At 44.4% G+C, this 22,565-nt stretch overlaps 2 protein-coding genes across 7 annotated transcripts in view; both read right to left on the bottom strand.

The window, feature by feature from the left end:
* Positions 1 to 22,565, bottom strand: part of FBXO2 (F-box protein 2) — an 88,379-nt gene that overhangs the window by 40,211 nt on the left and 25,603 nt on the right. The gene's annotated exons all lie outside the window — the stretch shown is intronic.
* Positions 17,464 to 22,475, bottom strand: LOC130294234 (uncharacterized). The gene is made up of 2 exons (XM_056543819.1): positions 17,770 to 22,475; positions 17,464 to 17,590 (listed from the first exon to the last, which is right to left on the bottom strand). The coding sequence occupies exon 1, from the start codon at positions 22,473 to 22,475 to the stop codon at positions 18,021 to 18,023; it is 4,455 nt and encodes a 1,484-aa protein (XP_056399794.1). The 3' UTR covers positions 17,464 to 17,590; positions 17,770 to 18,020.

Raw genomic sequence — 22,565 nt, 5'->3', positions numbered from 1 at the left:
AGTGGTGTAACAAGTTGAGGAAAATTATTTCCATTATAATAATCATATATACCAATTGCCACAAAATGGGACCGCGCTAAAGATGTTTTTACCATGTAAAGCTACATCTTCCAGTATGACCTAAGCATTGGTGAGGGGATGCTGGGAGTTGTTGATTTACCCATCATTACTGCAGAACTTACAGGTGCCTCCAGCTCTGATGGGACATAGTGAGGAGAATACACAATGATATCAGTGACGTCTTCTCTATAGTGAGGAGAATACACAATGAAATCAGTGATTACAGGTGACGTCTTCTCTATAGTGAGGAGAATACACAATGATATCAGTAATTACAGGTGATGTCTTCTATATAGTGAGGAGAATACACAATATAATTGACCACAGGTGACGTCTTCTCTATAGTGAGGAGAATACACAATATAATTGACCACAGGTGACGTCTTCTCTATAGTGAGGAGAATACACAATTATATCAGTGACATCTTCTCTATAGTGAGGAGAATACACAATTATATCAGTGACATCTTCTCTATAGTGAGGAGAATACACAATGATATCAGAGACGTCTTCTCTATAGTGAGGAGAATACACAATGATATCAGTGACTACAGGTGATGTCTTCTCTATAGTGAGGAGAATACACAATGATATAAGTGACTACAGGTGATGTCTTCTCTATAGTGAGGAGAATACACAATGATATCAGTGATTACAGGTGACGTCTTCTCTATAGTGAGGAGAATACACAATGATATCAGTAATTACAGGTGACATCTTCTCCATAGTGAAGAGAATACACAATGATATCAGTGACTACAGGTGATGTCTTCTCTATAGTGAGGAGAATACACAATGATATCAGTGATTACAGGTGACGTCTTCTCTATAGTGAGGAGAATACACAATGATATCAGTGATTACAGGTGACGTCTTCTCTATAGTGAGGAGAATACACAATGATATCAGTGACTACAGGTGACGTCTTCTCTATAGTGAGGAGAATACACAATGATATCAGTGACTACAGGTGACGTCTTCTCTATAGTGAGGAGAATACACAATGATATCAGTGATTACAGGTGACGTCTTCTCTATAGTGAGGAGAATACACAATGATATCAGTGACTACAGGTGACGTCTTCTCTATAGTGAGGAGAATACACAATGATATCAGTGACTACAGGTGACATCTTCTCTATAGTGAGGAGAATACACAATGATATCAGTGACTACAGGTGACGTCTTCTCTATAGTGAGGAGAATACACAATAATATCAGTGACTACAGGTGACGTCTTCTCTGTAGTGAGGAGAATACACAATGATATCAGTGACTAGTGATGAGCTGCATTTGCCATATTCGAATTTGCGATATTTCACAAATATATGGATGAATATTCGTCCTATATTTGCAAAATTTGCATATTCGATATTTTTGCGGTTATGTTCGCTATCTACCTGCCTAGCTGGCTATCTATCTACCAAACTAAGTGGCAACCTAGTTACCTACCTATCTAGTTATCTACCTACCTGGGTTCTTGCCGACCTGACTACCTTCCTACCTGGCTATTTATCTACCTACCTACATGTCTTCATGCCTACCTGTCTAGCTACCTACCTGTCTAGCTACCAAAGTACCTGGTAACATAGCTACCTGCCTATATATCTACCTACCTGGCAACCTAACTGCCTACCTACTTGGCTGTCTTCCTACCTACCTGTTTAGCTATCTACCAATCTACCTGGCTAGCAATCCACCTAGCTACTAAGCTACCTGGCTACCAACCTAGCTACCTACCTACCTGGCTACCAACCTATCTACCTACCTACCAGAATATTTATTTGGGGGGGAGGGTCTGGTGTAGATGCCAAACTTTGTCCTGGGGGCCATGGGACTCTAGTGAGCCCCTTTTTCAGGTGGTACAGTATATGACAGGCTTGTGTTAATTAATGTCTTCACATACAGAATGAGAATCTGCTGACAAGGTGAGGAGCCAAATATATCAGTGCGCCAGACTCTGCAGAGGGAAGTCACGGCTGTCTGGACCAGATGAAAAGGAAAAAAAAGACTACAGAGAAGACTGAGTGAGTCACTTATACCATTATGTAGTCTCCTGACTGTTTCCCATTAGTGCTGTAATCACTGATATCTATGTGCGGTCGGGGTCGGGGGTCGTTGGGGGGTAGAGGGGCCCAGGGCAATTTTTTGCATCGGGGCCCTGTGGTTTCCAGCTACGTCCCTGCAGATAACTGCCTTTTACTGAGCAGGGTGAAAATGTTATAACATGCAGACAGTATGGTGCAGAGTGGAGAGGGTGCAGTGTAACTCTTTGGGAGCCCTGTTGCCTTGCTGGGACTTATGGTGCTTTTCACCCACTGAATGAATACTGTCTTGATATGAGACTGAAGACTCTCCAGGCAGCTAGGGTCCTGACAAGGTCCTGCGACTTTCTCCGCCAGGGCTTGACTTTCCGCTGTATGTGGGATCATTGCAGAATGGCCGGATAGGATGGATATAGATGAGTGCTACGAGTAATGTTTAGGCCTCATGCAACCACACTAGGTGTATTCTATCCCGCAAATATCACCAAAAATCGCTTACAAATTATATGATAGTGCTAAAACTTAACTTTTAATATTCCAGGGAATAAAATATATTAATACTTATTGCACTGCTAGTGAAACTGTCAGCATCTAAAACGAGCTAATGATTCACCATGTAGCAAATATACCAAATAAAAGCGTATAATACACCATATTGAGTGTTGTCATTGAGGATTGAGAAGAGATTTGTTCTCGACTTCCCTCAGAGCTTCTCCCCATACACCTCACTCCTTTACCACACTTGAACTAAACTACTCCCCCACTTCTCTATATATACCTGACAATTTATGGGTTCCCATTGGGTGGGCAGGGTCACATGGGTCTATACTGCTCCTCTGCTCTTAAAGGTATAACACATATAAATAACATATTTTACAGTGTACATAAGAAATATAATAAACATTTGATAAAGTGCTCAAACATATTGTAAGGACACACAGCTGTAGGCAGGTCACACACGGAGGTAGTGGATCCGCTGGACCTGTGTGGCAGATGACATGGGCCATGCCAGGGAGCTTTGGCACAGCTCGACCACACAGGCGGCTGAGGTGATGCGAGGCAAAGGAGGGATTATACAAGACATGGTCAGGATAGCAGGAGGTCAGGGCTGGCGGCAGTGGAGTGAGGTCAGGAATGAAGCTGAGGGTCAAGACACGGCAGAGAAACACAGAACACACTTTCACTAAGGCATAAGGCAACAAAGATCCGGCAAAAGTCAGGGGGAGGTGCACACACTTATAGTGAAGGAACCGGTGTAAACACTAATTAGGACGTACTGGCCGTTTAAATCACAGAGCTCTGGTGCGCGCGCCCTAGGAGGCGGGGTCACGCGCTGGCACTGCAAGAGAACCGGAGGGACAGAAGGAGGCAGAGGTGAGTGACGGGCTGGGACTCACATGCGGGCGCGTCCCGCAATGCGAATCCCAGCCCCACCGGCAGGGACTGACAGAGAAGGGGGAGCGCTCATGGCCAGTGTGTCTGGCCGGAGCGCTAATTGTAACACATATTAAATAGAATGGACAGTCTCTTAGTGGACCCAACACCTGTTTCGCAGGTCTGCTCGAGGAATGCCTCAGCCCACATTTGAATTTCCAAAGTATAGGGGATAAGATGTCTGATCGCGGGGTCCCGCCGCTGGGGACCTCACGATCTCCCTGCTGCACCCAGCATTCGTTTAGATCATCGGGTGCAGTGCCGGTGTGAGGTGGTTTTTTGCGCCCCCGTAGATCCATGCGTCCGCTCCTCCCCCAGCTCTCCGAACATTTCCGAAGCTAGAGCTGGGGCAAGGGGAGGGAGGAGGTACACGCCCCCTCCCTCATCTCCCCTCCCTGAGCTCGGCTGGATGCAGATCTCTACGGCACGCCCCCTCCCTGAGGACATAGATCGCCACGGCAGGTCCCCTCCCTCATCTCCCTGAGCTGAGGACGTAGAGCAGTGTTCCCAATGAGCTATATGTGGAGAGGGGGACAAACTGTACAGGCTAAAGGAGGACATACTGTACGGGCTAAAGGGGGACATACTGTATGGGCTAAAGGGGGACATACTGTACGGGCTAAAGGGGGACATACTGTACGGGCTAAAGGAGGACATACTGTACGGGCTAAAGGAGGACATACTGCACGGGCTAAAGGGGGACATACTGCATGGGCTAAAGGAGGACATACTGTACGGGCTAAAGGGGGACATACTGTACGGGCTAAAGGGGGACATACTGTACGGGCTAAAGGGGGACATACTGTACGGGCTAAAGGAGGACATACTGTACGGGCTAAAGGAGGACATACTGTACGGGCTAAAGGAGGACATACTGCATGGGCTAAAGGGGGACATACTGTACGGGCTCTTTAGCCCATGCAGTATGTCCTCCTTTAGCCTGTACAGTTTGTCCCCCTTTAGCTCGTGCAGTATGTCCCCCTTTACACATAGAGCTCATTGGGAGCACTGCTCTACGTCCTCAGCTTGGGGAGATGAGGGTGGAGACCTGCCGTGGCGATCTATGTCCTCAGGGAGGGGGCGTGCCGTAGAGATCTGCGTCCAGCCGAGCTCAGGGAGGGGAGATGAGGGAGGGGGCGTGTACCTCCTCCCTCCCCTTGCCCCAGCTCTAGCTTTGGAAATGTTCGGAGAGCTGGGGGAGGAGCGGACGCATGGATCTACGGGGGCGCAAAAAAACACCTCACACCGGAGGCTTGTGACGTCCCGGCCGCACCCTACTGGTGACGTCACAGCCATGCCCCCTCAATGCAAGTCCATGGGAGGGGGTGTGACAGCCATCACGCCCCCTCCCATAGGCTTGCATTGAGGGGGCGTGGCTGTGATGTCACGAGCAGGGCGCGGCCATGTCGTCACAAGCCTCCGCCCTGCATGGCTAGTCATCCGGCACGGAGTGAAGTTCGCTCCGTGCACCAGATGTCTGGGGTGCCGCAGCCGAGATCGCGGGGGTCCCCAGCGGCGGGACCCCTGCGATCAGATATCTTATCCCCTATCCTTTGAATAGGGGATAAGATGTCTAGGGGCGGAGTACTCCTTTAAGGCTTGGTTTCATTCATAATATCTTTGCGGAAATCCCTATTGCATGTTTTCACATAATTTGTATTTATGTTGAACTGTTGAAGTCTTTGCTGCCATCTTGTGTTTAATTTTGAATACTGCTGTGTACTAGGACAATATACTCCCATCTTGTGGGCAAATTTAGGTATTGCTGTGACTTCATTTGGTATAAGGATATTGTATTGACCTGTATATTGCATCCTATTTAATAATTCTATATTTTAATTAATAAATTGTACATCTATTTTTGCATATTTTATTGCTGGTTATTTTTTTATGAAACGGTTTTCCTATCTTCCAAATCTCAAAGATTAGTAAAGGTATTTATTTTGTCAACCTTTGGGGATCTCACTTGTTTATCTTTTTTTTTTCTTTTATCTACAATGCTCATATTTTTATTTTTGAGATATAACGTTAATTACTTAATCTTTGTCGCACATAAATTATACAACATCATTTACATATTAAACCCAATAAAAAGGTACCAGTGTTACTTCTTAATCAAACATGAATAGATTGTATTGAGAGTAATTACACATACAAGTAGGCACGTCAAGATAACAACTACAGAGGACAAGGTGATGGTATCAGAGGATACAATGAAAGGGGTACTCCACTTGAAAACATTTTTTTTAATCGACTGGTGGCAAAAAGTTAAACAGATTTGTAAATTACTTAAAAATCTTATTCCTTCCAGTACTTATCAGCTGTTGTATGCTCCACAGGAAGTACTTTTCTTTTTTAATTTCTGTCTGACCACAGTGCTCTCTGCTGACACCTCTGTCCATGTCAGGAACTTTCCAGAGTAGGAGAAAATCACCATAGCAAACATATGCTGCTCTGGACAGTTCCTAAAATGGACAGAGGTGTCAGCAGAGAGCACTGTGGTCATGATGTCAGCAGAGAGCTCTGTGTTCCAAAAAGAAAAGCATTTCCTTTGTAGTATTCAGCAGCTAATAAGTACTGGAAGGATTAATCTTTTATAATAGAAGTAATTTACAAAACTTTCTGACACCAGTTGATTTAAAAAAAAAAAAAAAGTTTTCCACCAGAGTATATGCCTTAACCCCTTAAGGACTCAGGGTTTTTCCGTTTTTGCACTTTCGTTTTTTCCTCCTTACCTTTTAAAAGTCATAACCCTTTCAATTTTCCACCTAAAAATCCATATTATGGCTTATTTTTTGCGTCGCCAATTCTACTTTGCAGTGACATTAGTCATTTTACCCAAAAATGCACGGTGAAACGGGAAAAAAATCATTGTGCGACAAAATCGAAAAAAAAACGCCATTTTGTAACTTTTGGGGGCTTCCGTTTCTACGCAGTGCATATTTCAGTAAACATGACACCTTATCATTATTCTGTAGGTCCATACGGTTAAAATGATATCCTACTTATATAGGTTTGATTTTGTCGCACTTCTGGAAAAAATCAGAACTACATGCAGGAAAATTTATACGTTTAAAAATGTCATCTTCTGACCCCTATAACTTTTTTATTTTTCCACGTACGGGGCGGAATGAGGACTCATTTTTTGTGCCGTGATCTGAAGATTTTATTGGTATGATTTTTGTTTTGATCTGACTTTTTGATCACTTTTTATTCATTTTTTAATGTTATAAAAAGTTACCAAAATGCGCTTTTTTGGACTTTGGAATTTTTTTGCGCGTACGCCATTGACCGTACGGCTTAATTAATGATATATTTTTATAGTTCGGACATTTACGCACGCGGCGATACCACATATGTTTATTTTTATATTTTTTTACACTGTTTTATTTTTCTTATGGGAAAAGGGGGGTGATTCAAACTTTTATTAGGGAAGGGGTTAAATGACCTTTATTAACACTTTTTTTTTTACTTTTTTTTTGCAGTGTTATAGGTCCCATAGGGACCTATAACACTTCACACACTGATCTCTCATCCTGATCACAGGCGTGTATTAACACGCCTGTGACCAGCATTATCGGCGCTTGACTGCTCCTGCCTGGATCTCAGGCACGGAGCAGTCATTCGTCGATCGGACACCGAGGAGGCAGGTAAGAGCCCTCCCGGTGTCCGATCAGCTGTTCGGGACGCCGCGATTTCACCGCGGCGGTCCCGAACAGCCCGACTGAGCAGCCGGAATACTTTCAGTTTCACTTTAGAAGCGGCGGTCAGCTTTGACCGCCGCTTCTAAAGGGTTAATACCGCACATCGCCGCGATCGGCGATGTGTGGTATTAGCCGCGGGTCCCGGCCGTTGATTAGTGCCGGGACCCACGCGATATGATGCGGGATCGCGGCGCGATCCCGCTTCATATCGCAGGAGCCGGCACAGGACGTAAATATACGTCCTGCGTCGTTAAGGGGTTAAAGGGGTACTCCCCTTTAAGGGGTGCTTAAAGAGTACCTGTCATCATCTAAACTTTCCCTGATCCCCCTCCCCATCTGTCCCTTACTCTAACTATGCCTATCCCTGTGTTTATTGAGGTTTAAAATGCTGTGGAAATACCTTTTTTTATCCCTCTTCATTAGCTCAGCAGCACTGTCTTTCTGAAGGGTGGAAGGAGGCGGGTCCCAGCAGGCATGATGTCACATGAAGCCTGGCTGGGACTCTGCTTCTGCCAGTCTTCCTGTATGTTGCTCTCCCTCTGCAGCAGTGTTTCCCAACCAGGGTACCTCCAGCTGTTGCAAAACTACAACTCCCAGCATGCCCAGACAGCCAACAGCTGTCCGGGCATGCTGGGAGTTGTAGTTTTGCAACAGCTGGAGGCACCCTGGTTGGGAAACACTGCTCTGCAGTGTGCATACAGACTAAGTACAGGGGAGGGACGGCAGCCTCTGTCTCTCTCTCTCTCTCCTGTGTCTCTTCACTAAAAAGTCAATGCTGAGAACCAGGGGCGGTGGGAGCAATTACAGAGGCAGTGATTAAGATGAATGTCGGGGGGGGGGGGCACAGAGCAGGGAGTGCAGTGAGATAATACAATGTATAAGATAAGGTGTGGTGAGGGGCCGGGAGAACACAGAGCAGGGGGGAGGGGGAGGTGACTGGCTGTTATTTGAGAGGCATGTGCAGGCTTGTAGCTCACAGGCTGGGAGCGAGTCCTGAGCTGAGAGCATTGAACTTCCGGTGGAAGGACCAGAGCCCTTCAGCATTAGTCCTAAAAGCTGTACACTTACTATGAAAAGCATAGGAAGCTGCCTGCAGACCAGGCATAGAAGAGTGACCCCTAGTGGCCAAAAGTATAAAATGAAGATACTGGTATAAATATTAATATTTTTTAATGAAGATATATTACAATATCTCTTCATTAATGATTATGAACAACATATTAAAAGTTTTTGTTGATGACAGGTGCTCTTTAAACATCTTATCCCCTATCCAAAGGATAGGGGATAAGATGCCTGATCGCGGGAGTCCCGCCGCTGGGGACCCCCATCAGTGGCGTTGCAAGGGTTGGTGTCACCCGGTGCGGTAGAAAATGGTGTCACCCCCATACCTACCCCCTCCCCCCAGTAAGTTTTTAGCCTGTTGTGACAGACACCACTGTTGTAGCGCATTGTGAGAAATTCCAGTATAATAATCAGATATACCAGTTGCCACAGAATGGGAAAGTGTTAAAGAAATTTTCACCATTTAAATATACAGCTCCCATAATTACTTAAAGGGGTACTCCACTGGAAAACATTTACTTTTATATCAACTGGTGCCAGAAAGTTAAACAGATTTTTAAATTACTTCTATTTAAAATCTTAATACTTACAGTACTTATAAGCTGGTGTATGCTCCACAGGAAGTTGTGTAGTTCTTTCCAGTCTGACCACAGTGCTATTTGCTGACACCTCTGTCCATGTTAGGAACTGTCCAGAGCAGGATAGGTTTGCTATGGGGATTTGCTCCTACTATGGACAGTTCTTGACATGGACAGAGGTGTCAACAGAGAGCACTGTGGTCAGACAGAAAAGAAAATAACTTCCTGTGAATCGCTTATAAGTACTGGAGCTAATAAGTACTGGAAGGAGTAAGATTTTTAAATAGAAGTCATTTACAAATCTGTTTAACTTTGTAGCACCAGTTGATTAAAAAAAATGTTTTCCAGTAGAGTACCCCTTTGAGCAGTGGTGAGGTTATGCTGGGAGTTGTAGTTTCACTGACTTAACTGTAGAACTGACAAGCGACTACAGCTGATATGATGATATCAGTGACTACAGGTGACGTCTTCTCTATAGTCTTTCCTTATCTAATTCAGATGGTACATACCGCCTGGTCCAGCTAAATCTTCTGACAGACACTGTAACCTCTAAATATAATACTACTATACACTATACTCTTTGATTATAAACCTTCCACACACCATACCCACTGAATATAATACTACCACACACTGTACATTCTGAATATAATACCAACACATACTGTACACTCTGAATATAAATCTGTCACATACTGTACCCCTGAATATAATACCGCCACACACTGTACCCACTGAATATAATACTACCACACACTGTACATTCTGAATATAATACCAACACATACTGTACACTCTGAATATAAATCTGTCACATACTGTACCCCTGAATATAATACCGCCACACACTGTACCCACTGAATATAATACTACCACATACTGTACCCTCTGAATATAATACTACCACAAACTGCGCCCTCTGAATATAAATCTGCCACATACTGTACCCCTGAATATAATACCGCCACATACTGTACCCTCTGAATATAATAATACTACCACCCACTGCGCCCTCTGAATATAATACTTAGAGATGAGCAAACTACAGTAAATTCAACTCGTCACAAACTTCTCGGCTCGACAGTTGATAACTTTTCCTGCAGAAATGAGTTCAGCTTTCAGGTGCTCCCGTGGGCTGGAAAAGGTGGATACAGTCCTAGGAGACTCTTTCCTAGTACTGTATCCACCTTTTCCAGCCCACCGGAGCACCTGAAGGCTGAACTAATTTACGCAGGATAAGTCATCAACTGCCGAGCCGAGAAGTTCGTGACGAATCGAATTTACTGTAAGTTTGCTCATTTCTAATAATGCTACCACAAACTGCGCCCTCTGAATATAATACTACCACCCACTGCGCCCTCTGAATATAATACTGCCACAAACTGCGCCCTCTGAATATAACGTTGCCATACAGTGCACCCTCTGAATATAATACCACAACCGCAGTAACACCCCTCAAAATCTGTTAGCTGTTACCACGGGAGGGGGGTATTGGTGGTGTTGCTAGTGGATGATGGGGGTGCTACTACTGGGGGGTGCTACTACGATAGGGGATAAGATGTTTAAGCACCGGAGAACCCCTTTAAATTTGTTAGTTTGGTCCAGTACACGGCACATTCAGTCTGACGGTTATATATGTGTAACATCATTTACATGGTGCCACCACATTCTGGTGTGAACAGACTATTTCATTCATATTAGTCCTGGATTCTGGCAATTTGACAATGAGCTTTACATACAGCAGTGTGGGCCCCTAATGGTGCTGGTTGTTACTATCACACCTCTCCAAAATGGGGCAGGAGACCCCATGGCTCGTTCGCCCCGCTTTCCCAATCCTTAAAGGGGTACTCCGCTGGAAAACTTTTTTTTTTTTTTTTTAATCAACTGGTGCCACAAAGTTAAACATATTTGTAAGTAAATTCTATTAAAAAGAACTTAATCCTTCCAGTACTTATTAGCGGCTGAATACTACAGAGGAAATTCCTTTCATTTTGGAACACAGAGCTCTCTGCTGACATCTCTCTGCTGACACGAGCACAGTGCTCTCTGCTGACATCTCTGTCCATTTTAAGAACTGTCCAGAGTAGGAGAAAATCCCCATAGAAAACATATGCTGCTCTGGACAGTTCCTAAAATGGATAGAGATGTCAGCAGAGAGCACTGTGGTCGTGATGTCAGCAGAGAGCTCTGTGTTCCAAAAAGAATAGAATTTCCTCTGTAGTATTCAGCAGCTAATAAGTACTGGAAGTATTAAGATTTTTTAATAGAAGTAATTTACAAATCTGTTTAACTTTCTGGCACCAGTTGATTTAAAAAAAAAAAAAAGTTTTCCACTGGAGTACCCCTTTAAGGAGTCGGGTGGGGGTTGTAATCCTGTTATTTGTGTTGTATTTTATGGATTAGATGTTCTGCGGTTTCATAGACCGTTCCCTGCACTGGATCTCGATAAATTCACCAGAAACACAGGATTAATGTTTGCAATACAGAGAGAAATATTGTAATTCGTACAACTGTAAATGTCAGATGGGATTTCTCAGGACAGATAAAGCAGAGGCTTAAAGAAGTCGGCTGAGAAGAAGTAACCCTTAAAGTGCCAGACGAATAGATGAAGGAGCTATAGTACTTGGGGTCCTGAGACAATGAGAAGTTAGTTGGAAGTCAAGACAAGGATCTTTGGGGCCTGAGAACAAGTAACGTTATAAAGTTTAGACCTTTAAAGGGTAACTCTCATTAAAATAAATGTTTGCTATTGCACTCCTTATGGTAAATAAAAAATATTTCTAATATACTTTGTTTAAAAAAAAAAAAAGTTTTCTATGTTTTATTTGTGCTTAAAAAAGCTCAAGAGCACATTTCCCCCATCTTATACACAGACTTAGGACCGAAGTCCAAACACAGGAAGTGCAGCCTGGAGTGCTGAGGGGGGGGGGTGTCGAGCCTCATCCAATCATAGCTCCTCTCACACTTAGCTGCCGTATGCTGTTGGCTGGACACCCCCCCCCCCCCCCCTCAGCACTTCAGGCTGCACTTCCTGTGTTTGGACTTCGGTCCTAAGTCTGTGTATAAGATGGGGGGAAAATGTGCTCTTGAGCTTTTTTAAGCACAAATAAAACATAGAAAACTTTTTTTTTTTTTAAACAAAGTATATTATAAATATTTTTTATTTACCATAAGGAGCAATAGCAAAAATTTGTTTTAATGAGAGTTACCCTTTAAGATGCTATTTTGTGCTATCAAGTGTTTTATTTAGTTTTTTACAGTATTTAGAATTTTTTTTTAATCCCAACTTTCCAAGAGCCATAACTTATTTATGTTCCTACTGACTGATCCAAATGGCACCATTTGTGGTACATATTTATTCACATTTATTTATTAATTTTTATTTATTCCTTGGAGATTGGAAAAAATTTAAAGTAAATGTATTATTGCTTTTCATTTCTTCTTTTTTTTTTTTTTTCCTGCTTCATGTGGTGTAAATAGGTAATTACAATTGTGGTGATACTATATATATATATATATATATATATATATATATATATATATATACACACCAAATATATGTACATATATACAATGACCCCTCCCGACCTACAATGGCCCGGACATATCATAATTTCAACATACGATGGCCTCTCAGAGGCAGCATCAACATACAATGCTTTTGTATGTCGGGGCCATCGCATAAACGGCTATCCGGCAGCGCAGACTGCTTCAGCTGCCACCGGATAGCCGTTTAATGTGCTCCGTGTGCTCTGATGAGTGTCACTCACCTGTCCCCACTACTCCGGACTGTCCTCTTTAGGCTCCACTGCATGGCCATCGCTCTCCTACGTCATTATCACGTCGCCGCATACGCTGTAACGTTGCTGCACTCCTATTGGATGACGGGACGGAATGCGCAGCGAAGTGATGAAGACGTAGGAGAGCGATGGCCATGCAGTGGAGTCTGAAGAGGACGGTCCGGAGCGGCGGGGACAGGTGAGTGACATGAGTGGCGAAGGAGAATGACGATCCAGGGCAGCAGTGACGGTCCGTAGCAGTGGGGAGACCTAAGTGATGTGATGACGGTGATGGGGTGCGATGATCCAGGGCAGAGGTGACGGTCCGGAGCGGCGAGGACATGTGAGTTTAACATTCTATATTACTATTGCACAGATCCCTCAACATACGATGGATTCAAGTAACAATGGTTCATTTGGAACGGATAACCATCATATGTTGAGGGACCACTGTATATATAACTTCTTCTTCTTTAAGAGTCTCCTCTGTCCTCCACTCGTTACCTGTATTGATGGCTCCTGTTTGAACTTGTTATCAGTATAAAAGACACCTGTCCATAACCTCAAACAATCACACTCCAAACTCCACTATGGACAAGACCAAAGAGCTGTCGGAGGACACCAGAAACAAAATTGTAGACCTGCACCAGGCTGGAAAGACTGAATCTGCAATAGGCAAGCAGCTTGGTGTGAAGAAATCAACTGTGGGAGCAATTATTAGAAAATGGAAGACATACAAGACTACTGATAATCTCCCTCGATCTGGGGCTCCACTCAAGATCCCCCCCCCCCCTTTGGTGTCAAAAGGATCACGAGAATGGTGGGCAAAAATCCCATAGCCACACGGGGGACCTAGTTAATGACTTGCAGAGAGCTGGGACCAAAGTAACAAAGGCTACCATCAGTAACATACTACAACGCCAGGGAATGAAATCATGCAGTGCCAGACGTGTCCTCCTGCTTAAGCCAGTACATGTCCAGGCCCGTCTGAAGTTTGCTAGAGAGCATTTGGATGATCCAGAAGAGGATTGGGAGAGATTTTAAGTGAAAACCTCCTTCCATCAGCAAGGGCATTGAAGATGAAACGTGGCTGGATCTTTCAGATTGATAATAATCCCAAACACACCACCCAGGCAACCAAGGAGTGGCCTTTGGAGTTGAAAGTCTGTGTTGCCCAGCGACAGCCCCAAAACATCACTGCTCTAGAGGAGATCAACACGGAGGAATGGGCCAAAATACCAGCAACAGTGTGTGAAAACCTTGTGAAGACTTACAGAAAACATTTGACCTCTGTCATTGCCAACAAAGGGTATATAACAAAGTATTGAGATGAACTTTTGTTATTGACCAAATACTTATTTTCCACCATAATTTGTAAATAAATTCTTTAAAAATCAGACAATGATATTTTATGTATTTTTTTTCTCATTCTGTCTCTCATAGTTGAGGTTATAACCTATGATGGAAATTACAGCCTCTCATCTTTATAAGTGGCCAAATTTGGGGTACATATAATACATAGAGATACGGGAGATACGTTTTTTTTTTAATATGCAGTAAAATACTGTCTAATCTTGTTTTACTTTGTTTTACATGCGATTAGGATTGTGGTGGTAACAGGTAGGTCTTTTTTTTATAGTTTACAGCTGTATTCGCACTTCTGTATGGTTGTCAGCCCGAGTGCTGCTCGAAAATTGCCATCGGGGACGGCTTTCCTGGTTTCCTCTTATGGAATCTGAGTATTATATACAGCACTCACACAGCCATGGGAATACGGCCACAACTAGTAAAAATGTATCTAAGGCAGTGTTTCTATGTTAACTGTGTAAAATAATACAGAACCTAAATCAGGTCTATATTGTGGCCAAATTACCCTGATCGGAGGAAGTCACAAAATACAGAACTATGGCATCTGGTGACTCTCGGGTCTTTCCTGAATGTAGACCAGTGGTCTTCAACCTGCGGACCTCCAGATGTTGAAAAACTACAACTCCCAGCATGCCCGGACAGCCGTTGGCTGTCCGGGCATGCTGGGAGTTGCAGTTTTGCAACATCTGGAGGTCCGCAAGTTGAAGACCACTGTTGTAGACATTTGCTTTCCTTTTCTTTTCATCCGGCCCAGACTAATATGGCACCTTCTCCTGACCCCAGAAGACTTTGCTACCCAGCATTCTTTGGCCACTCACTACTGCAGCCATCCCGAACCTCTATATCAGGGGTGGCCAAACCTCGGCTCACAAGAGACCCTTTGCCAGGTGCCATGCAGCTCACAGCTAACCTCCAGCCCATGCCACCACTTGAATGCAGCCATTCCTTTGTTCTGCCACTTTAATAGCACAGGGGCTGCTGGTAGCAGACGTGCCGTGCTAAGGTATGTCTGTGTGGTGGCCCAGTATGGGATGGTGTTTTCCTGTACCTTCCTGCCCTTTCAGGCAGTGTCCCCAGGGCCCCCTGCAGTTGTATGTAAATATGTTGTGTATTATATTATGTGTTGTATCTTTAAAGGGCAACTGCAGTGGTAAACATTTATATATGCCCGTGCCCGGGCCTCAAAAATACACAAAATAAACTCATATATACCTTCCTACGAGCCCCCGTTGGTCCGGCACAGGCCTCACGGTCCGGCAGTGCTGACGTCATTCCACTTCCTGGGGACGGGGACGCCGCAGAGCCGTCTGCGTATCACCGGCCGCAGCGATGTCCCTCCCAGGCCTGTGATAGGCTGAGCCCACTGTCATGTAAGAAGCCGGCCAGAGCTCCTTACATGACAGTGGGCTCAGCCTATCACAGGCCGGGGCGGGACATCACTACGGCCGGTGATACGCCGATGGCTCTGCGACGTCCCCGTCCCCAGGAAGTGGAATGAGGTCAGTACTGCCGGACCGTGAGGCCTGTGCCGGACCAACGGGGGCTCGTAGGAAGGTATGTACGAGTTTATTTTGTTTATTTTTGAGGCCCGGGCATATATAAATGTTTACCACTGCAGTTGTCCTTTAATAAATGTACCATGTGATTGTTACCCAGGAGGTACCAGTGACCAGCTGACCCCAAAGGTGACCTATGGGCTCCCTGCTAGTCTCCCCCATATAACCCCTGGGAGGAGCTTCTCTCTGTTGTTCCTGAGGTCCAGTCCAGTCAAGACATCTCAGAGTGTGTGTCCAGAACATTGGAGGCCTTAAAGGGGTTCTCCCTTGTTTATACTGTTTTTTGTTATTATGTTTGTGTGTTATGTGTGTATTAGTATGTGTTTTTTTATGTGTGTTGTGATTATGTATATATGTATTTTCTTACCTTTTGTGAAGATCCGGAAGCTGGCCCCTTTTTCTTCCAGCGGCATGCTGTGTAACCTCGGCCTCCGCCATGTTGTGCTCGGTAAGTGGGATGTTGGGGGGGGGGGGGGGGGGTGTTCTTGCTTCTGTCCTTCCTATCTTCTGACGTCCGAGGCGAATCTTTTCTTCCTGTTTCTTCCGTGGCTCAGCGACGAATCTGCGGCCTCTTCCGGCATGCGCAGGTAGTTGTTTTTTTTTTTTTACCAATAAAGTTTTTTTTGTCTAATTGACAAACTGTCTGCGCATGCGCAAGTACGCAAGTGCTACGCTAACAGCGTAGCGTACGTTAGGTATACGCTAATAGCGTAGCTTTGCGCAAGCGCAGACAGTTTGTCAATTAGACAAAAAAATCTTTATTGGTAAAAAAAATTAAAAAACTACCTGCGCATGCGCCAGAAGAGGCCGCAGATTCGTCGCTGAGCCACGGAAGAAACAGGAAGAAAAGATTTGCCTCGGACGTCAGAAGATCCCACTTACCGAACACAAACATGGCGGAGGCCGAGGTGCACAGCAAACCGCTGGAAGAAAAAGGGTCCAGCTTCCGGATCTTCACAAAAGGTAAGAAAATACATATATACATAATCACAACACACATAAAAAAGCACATACTTATACACACATAACACACAAACATAATAACAAAAAACAGTATAAACAAGGGAGAACCCCTTTAAGTCAAGTCCTGCAGCCACAAGTCAAGTGCACAGTAAGGTATAGTCAGTAATCAAGGACCTCGGAGCAACAATGGGACAAAATGCGCAAATATATTGGCTATGGGCAAAACTTAGGGCAAACTTAAAAATTAAATGTATGTATGTATATATTGCTCTGAGGTCCTTGTGTAGTCATAGGACATTCGGATGCCCGTGACTTGTCGCAGAGATGGGGACTGCGACATGTGCGCTTGTTTACATTGTTTATGCGCAGTCGCAGGAGAGATCGACCCTCTCGGGATATGACATAGTCATGTGGTGCGTCATAGGATGCGCTAAGTTCCGGACATGCGCAGTCCCAGTGTTTACAAACAAGGGATCAGCGGCATGTTAGGAGGAGGTCCCAGCAGCATAGGAGCGGGTACATGCCCATTCATTGAGGTTTATATGAGCAATTTAACCGTTTTTATTGTATATTATATATGTACTCATTATTGGTCAATTACTGCACTTTACTTATGTACTAATTGTGATGATGATTTTATATACATGATTGTTGATTGCACATTTTATGATGATTTGTATCAATGTTTACACTGATGATGTCACAACGTACCTACCCCTTTGTTGTACCCTATATATATATATAGCTCACTTGCACTTTGCTGTATGCTTGAAAAAGACCTCACTGAGTAGGTTAAAATGTCGCTTTTTTTTCACTATGGGTGAATAAAAAGATTTTTTACACTGGATCGCTGGAGTGTCGCCCTGTCCTTTTGGAATTATATATATATATTAAACACTGCTCAAAAATAAAGGTATAATGTCTCCGCTGTCTCGTGGACACAGCTTCACATCAAGTTTATACCGAATCTCAAGGAAAGACACGCTGGTTTGCTTAACTGATGTAATCTTTACTGAGATATAATGAAAGTGCGCGGTAAAACTGTAAAACAAACATATGAAAGACAAATGTAAGCATGGCTATTCAAGTGCCTTACATTATGCATAGCTAATACATAGATAGTCTAACATGTGCTCACTTACTACACACTGAAAACACATTATCTATCTACAAATGCCGAGCATCTCTCTACACAAGGTAACTAGCAATTCCTTACTCACAGGCTTTGGTATTTATCAGATTTGCAGTCTGTATTAGCTTTAAGAAGTCCTGTGGATCTGGTCACTGTGGTGGCTGGAGCTGGAATGAATGAGACATGCCGGAGCTAGTCCTATGCTTTAGAGAGAAGGCCCGCCTCTAGGCTTCAAGAAAATGGAGGGTCTTAAAGGAACAGACCCTGCTGAGTGCCAAGCATGTAAAATACATTGCGAAGGCAGCACACTCCCCACCTGGCATACTTTTTGTTATGCCACTAACCCTTGGACAGAAGTAAAACTACTTCAGAAATTGGCCTTGCATACACTTTGGGAATGCCCTGTCTAACAATCCTAACTTCAACCTTTCTAACTCTAGCATCACTACTAGGATCAGTCCCCACAATGAGTCCAATAGGCCACTCGTTCCTGTGGGCCTGAGAGTCTTTCAGTAGGACAAAGTCTCCAACTTGTAAATTGGGCTTGTCATCTTGCCATTTCTTGCGTGGCTGGAATATCACCAGGTATTCCTGTCTCCACCTCTTCCAGAAAATGTCCGCAAGACTTTGAACTTGTTTCCTTTGCTTGGTGTACAAGTCCTTGAGCGAATTGTGTTGAGAAATCTCTTCCGTTTTCAGAAGGCCTTGGATTTCTTCTTTAAAGACTTCCTGCTGGATGCATCTGATGATCATGACCTTAAGTTTTCCGATTGCACGGGTCAGCGACTTCCAGCTGGAAAACCTTTCAAATCTATGAGCGCCCAGACTGTCTCTTGTAACTATAGTCCTACAAACTGTCACTTGAGGTCTTACCTCTTTGTCTTGATCTGGTTCTATGAGCTGAAAGGTCTCTACCTGAGTAGTTTCTTTGGTTTCTGGTTTACGAAGAAAGGATGGACCTACGAACCAGTTAGTTTGCTTGAGCGCAGCGGCTGGCACTAGTCTCGTCCCATGATCAGCTGGGTTCTTGTCTGTGCTGATGTGATGCCACTGTTCTGGACTTGTAGACTTTCTGATACGTGTCACTCTGTTGGCCACGTATGTATAAAATCTTCTTGAAGCATTGTGAATATATCCTAACACAATCTTGCTGTCTGTATAAAAGTTAATTGTATGGATCTCGATGTCCAGTTCTGTTGTAATCATGTCTGCCATCTCTACAGCTAAGACAGCAGCACAAAGTTCTAGACGTGGGACAGTGTGAGACGGTCTGGGAGCCAGCTTAGATTTTCCCATGAGGAACCCGACATGGCTTTGTCCCTCAGTGTCTATTACCCTAAGGTAGGCGACAGATGCGATAGCCATAGTGGAGGCGTCAGAGAATATGCATATTTCTCTTCTCTTTGTAGCAGACAAGGAAACAGATACGTATGGTCTAGGGATGTTGAGTTGTTCAAGCTCTAACAATGAGTCTTTCCACAACTTCCACTGCATTTCCTTCTCTTCAGGTAGAGGTATGTCCCAGTCACTTTGTTCTTGCTCAGTAGTGATCTGTCTCAAAAGAGCTTTGCCTTGCATGATGATGGGTGCTACGAACCCCAGGGGGTCGTAAAGACTGTTGACTGTAGATAGGACACCTCTTTTTGTGAATGGCTTCTCTTCTCTGGAGACCCTGAAGGTGAAACTGTCAGTCTTCAGGTCCCAACTAATCCCAAGACTTCTTTGCAAGGGTGGTGATTCTGTTCCTAGATCCAAGTCTTTGAGGTCTTTAGCACGGTCTTCCATTGGAAATGCTTCCATGACTCTGTTGCTGTTGGAAGCTACCTTGTTCAGTCTTATGTTGGATTCTGCCAACATTTCTCTTGTACTTTTCAGGACGTTGATAGCTTCTTCGTTGCTGGAGAAAGAAGCAAGTCCATCATCTACGTAGAAGTTCTTCATGACGAACTGTGTGGCTTCTTGACCATGTCTTTCACCTTGCTGTGCTGCTCGTCTCAGGTTGTAGATAGCTACAGCTGGAGAAGGACTGTTTCCAAACACATGTACCTTCATCCTGTACTCTGTGATTTCTTTGTTAAAGTCATTGTCTGCATACCACAGGAACCTTAAGTAGTCTCTGTGATCTTCACGAACAAGGAAACAGTAGAACATCTGTTGTACGTCTGCTGTCACTGCTACGAGTTCTTTTCTGAACCTGATGAGTACTCCAAGGAGTGTGTTGTTCAGGTCAGGTCCGCTGAGAAGGACATCATTTAGTGAGATGCCTTGGTGTTTCGCACTAGAGTCAAATACTACGCGTATCTGGCCTGGTTTCTGAGGATGGTACACCCCAAATATTGGTAAGTACCAGTGTTCTTGGTTCTCTTGTAGTGGTGGTGCCCTTTCAGCTTGATCGTTATCAAAGATCTTCTGCATGAAGGCTTGGAAGTGTTTCTTCATATTTGGCTTTCTTTGTAGCATGTGCTGCAACGAGGTGAAGCGTTTCTCTGCTTGTACCTTGTTGTCAGGAAGGCGATGGCGTGGTGACCGGAAGGGTAGAGGGGCTACCCAGCTGCCTGATTTGTCTCTGAAGACTTCCCTGTCCATAATCTCAAGGAAGAGAGTATCTTCCACCGAGGGTGCTAGCTTGTCGTCATCTCGTGTTCTTTCAAACACCTTACAGCCCAGTTCATCTGTATCTCCAGTTGAGGCTAAGTCTTCCATGCACCTCTGGATACTCCGATGATGTGTTGGGTTTACAAGTCTCTCTTTAATGTGTAGACTGTTGGTACATGGGCAAAGACAAGATGTACGACCATTCTGTAACAGATGTGTTCTGTAGACATTTACCTTTTCTGGTTTGTGGAGTCCGTCTAGACATACTTCTCCAACGATGACCCATCCGAGATCAAGGCGTTGTGCAAATGGTGCATTGTGTGGCCCATTGTACTGTTCTCTGACTTTGTGCACTTTGAGGATATCTCTCCCAAGTAGAAGGATGATTGCAGCATCTGGATCTAGTGCTGGTATCTGGTCTGCTATTCGCACCAGATGGGGGTGATGACGAGCAACTTCAGGTGTGGGGATCTCTGACCTGTCGTCTGGTATCTCATCACATTCTATGAGGGTAGGAAGAGTCACCTTTGTCTTTCCATCTAATGACTCAATGATGTAGTTGTTTGCTCTTCTCCCTGTTGTCTCTACAACTCCAGAACAAGTCTTCAGGGTGTATGGAGTTGGACTTCCTTTGTCACCGAAGAGGTCAAAGAACTCTGTTTTTGCCAGAGATCTGTTACTCTGTTCATCCAAGACTGTGTACATCTTGATTGCTTTTTCTCTGAAGCCTGCAGGATACACCTTGACTAAGCATATCTTGGAACATGATCTGGGGCGGCCCTGCTCTGTACAGATCTCAGTACACTTTGAGGTTACTGCTGGCGTTGTACTCTCGCCTTGCTCCCCACCATGATCTTCTTGAGTTGCTGGAACTTCTTGTTTCCATGGTGGTGGTCCTGGGTGCAGTGCTGACAGGTGTTTGTCACTGTTGCACTCTGTGCATTTTATTGTTTTTGTACAGTCTTTTGCAAGATGCTGAATTGAAGCGCAACATCTGAAACAAATGTGATTGTCTTTAAGGTAAGCTTTGCGCTCTTCTAATGTCTTACTTCTGAAACTGCGACATTTTCTTAGTGGATGAGGCTTGTTGTGGATAAGACATATTTTGTCTGGCTCCTCAACTTTCTTACTTGTGTTGTCTTCCTGATTGACTGCAGACTCAGGCGAGACTTCTGTCTTCCGTACAGAAACTGTTGCTCTGCGTTCTTTGTAAGGCGTTGGATGTTTTTGCTCTACCTTTGGGGAGCTTGCAGTTCTCTTGTTCAGGAAAGCAAAGCTTGGATCATTGCGTGTTTCAGCTTGGTCTACGATGAATTCAGCAAGGAAGGCAAATGGTGGAAATGCGACTCGATGTTCTTTCTTGTATCTTGATGCTTGAGTGACCCACCTTTCCTGCAAGTTGAAAGGAAGTTTCTCGATTATGGGATCAACTCCACGTGCTGTATCTAAGTATGAGAGACCTGGCAGATGTCCACTAGACTTAGCGGCTTCTATTTCTAAGAGTAGGTCCCCAAACCCTCTCAGCTTTTGATTGTCTTTGTTTGTCATTCTTGGATAGTTTTCTATCCTCTTCAGAAGAGCATCTTCAATCACTTCAGGTGACCCATAGCAGTGTTCTAGTCTCCTCCACACCATTGCAAGTCCTGCTGCTGCATCATGAACATGTACTGATCTGATTCTTTGGGCTTGCTCAGTGGACTCTGGTCCTAGCCATTTGACGAGCAGATCAAGCTTTTCTCTGTCTGTCAGATCTAAGTCTTGGGTACCGCTTAGGAAAGATGACTTCCAGGCCCAGTAGTTTTCTGGACGGTCATCGAATTTCATGAGACCAGCGCTCACTATCTCACGGCGCATCAGGAATCTTGCTACCTCTGTAGCTCTTGCTGCATCTGGTGAATACTTCCTGGGTGTAAACTCAGGGTATGGCTGCGGCTGGTAAGGCTGATGAGGTACTTGACTAAGTCTACTTTGCTCTCCTCTGTTGTAAGTCTTTCTGCTATAATCCAGACTTGTATTTGCTTGAGGAGGGAGTACATCAGCATCCGTTTGCACTCTTGTCAGGTTGGCAGATTGGTCTCTGAGCATGCATCCACTTGACTTCCTACCCTGAGGTTCTAATTCAGTCTTGCAGTGTTGCATAGTATCAAAGTTGCTTATTGATGGTCTTGGTGCATAATTGAACTGCTGGTCAGTGTACATGGTTGCTTGTGACTGTATGTACTCACGGGTACGTTGGCTTGCGCTGAGGGGTGACATCTGGGTTTCTATGTCAGCGAACTGAGCTTCGGC

Source organism: Hyla sarda, chromosome 10 (assembly GCF_029499605.1).
Source record: "Hyla sarda isolate aHylSar1 chromosome 10, aHylSar1.hap1, whole genome shotgun sequence".
NCBI classification, from domain to species: Eukaryota; Metazoa; Chordata; class Amphibia; order Anura; family Hylidae; genus Hyla; species Hyla sarda.
Note: the sequence above shows the minus strand (reverse complement) of the source record. Positions and strands in the feature narration are given on the sequence as shown.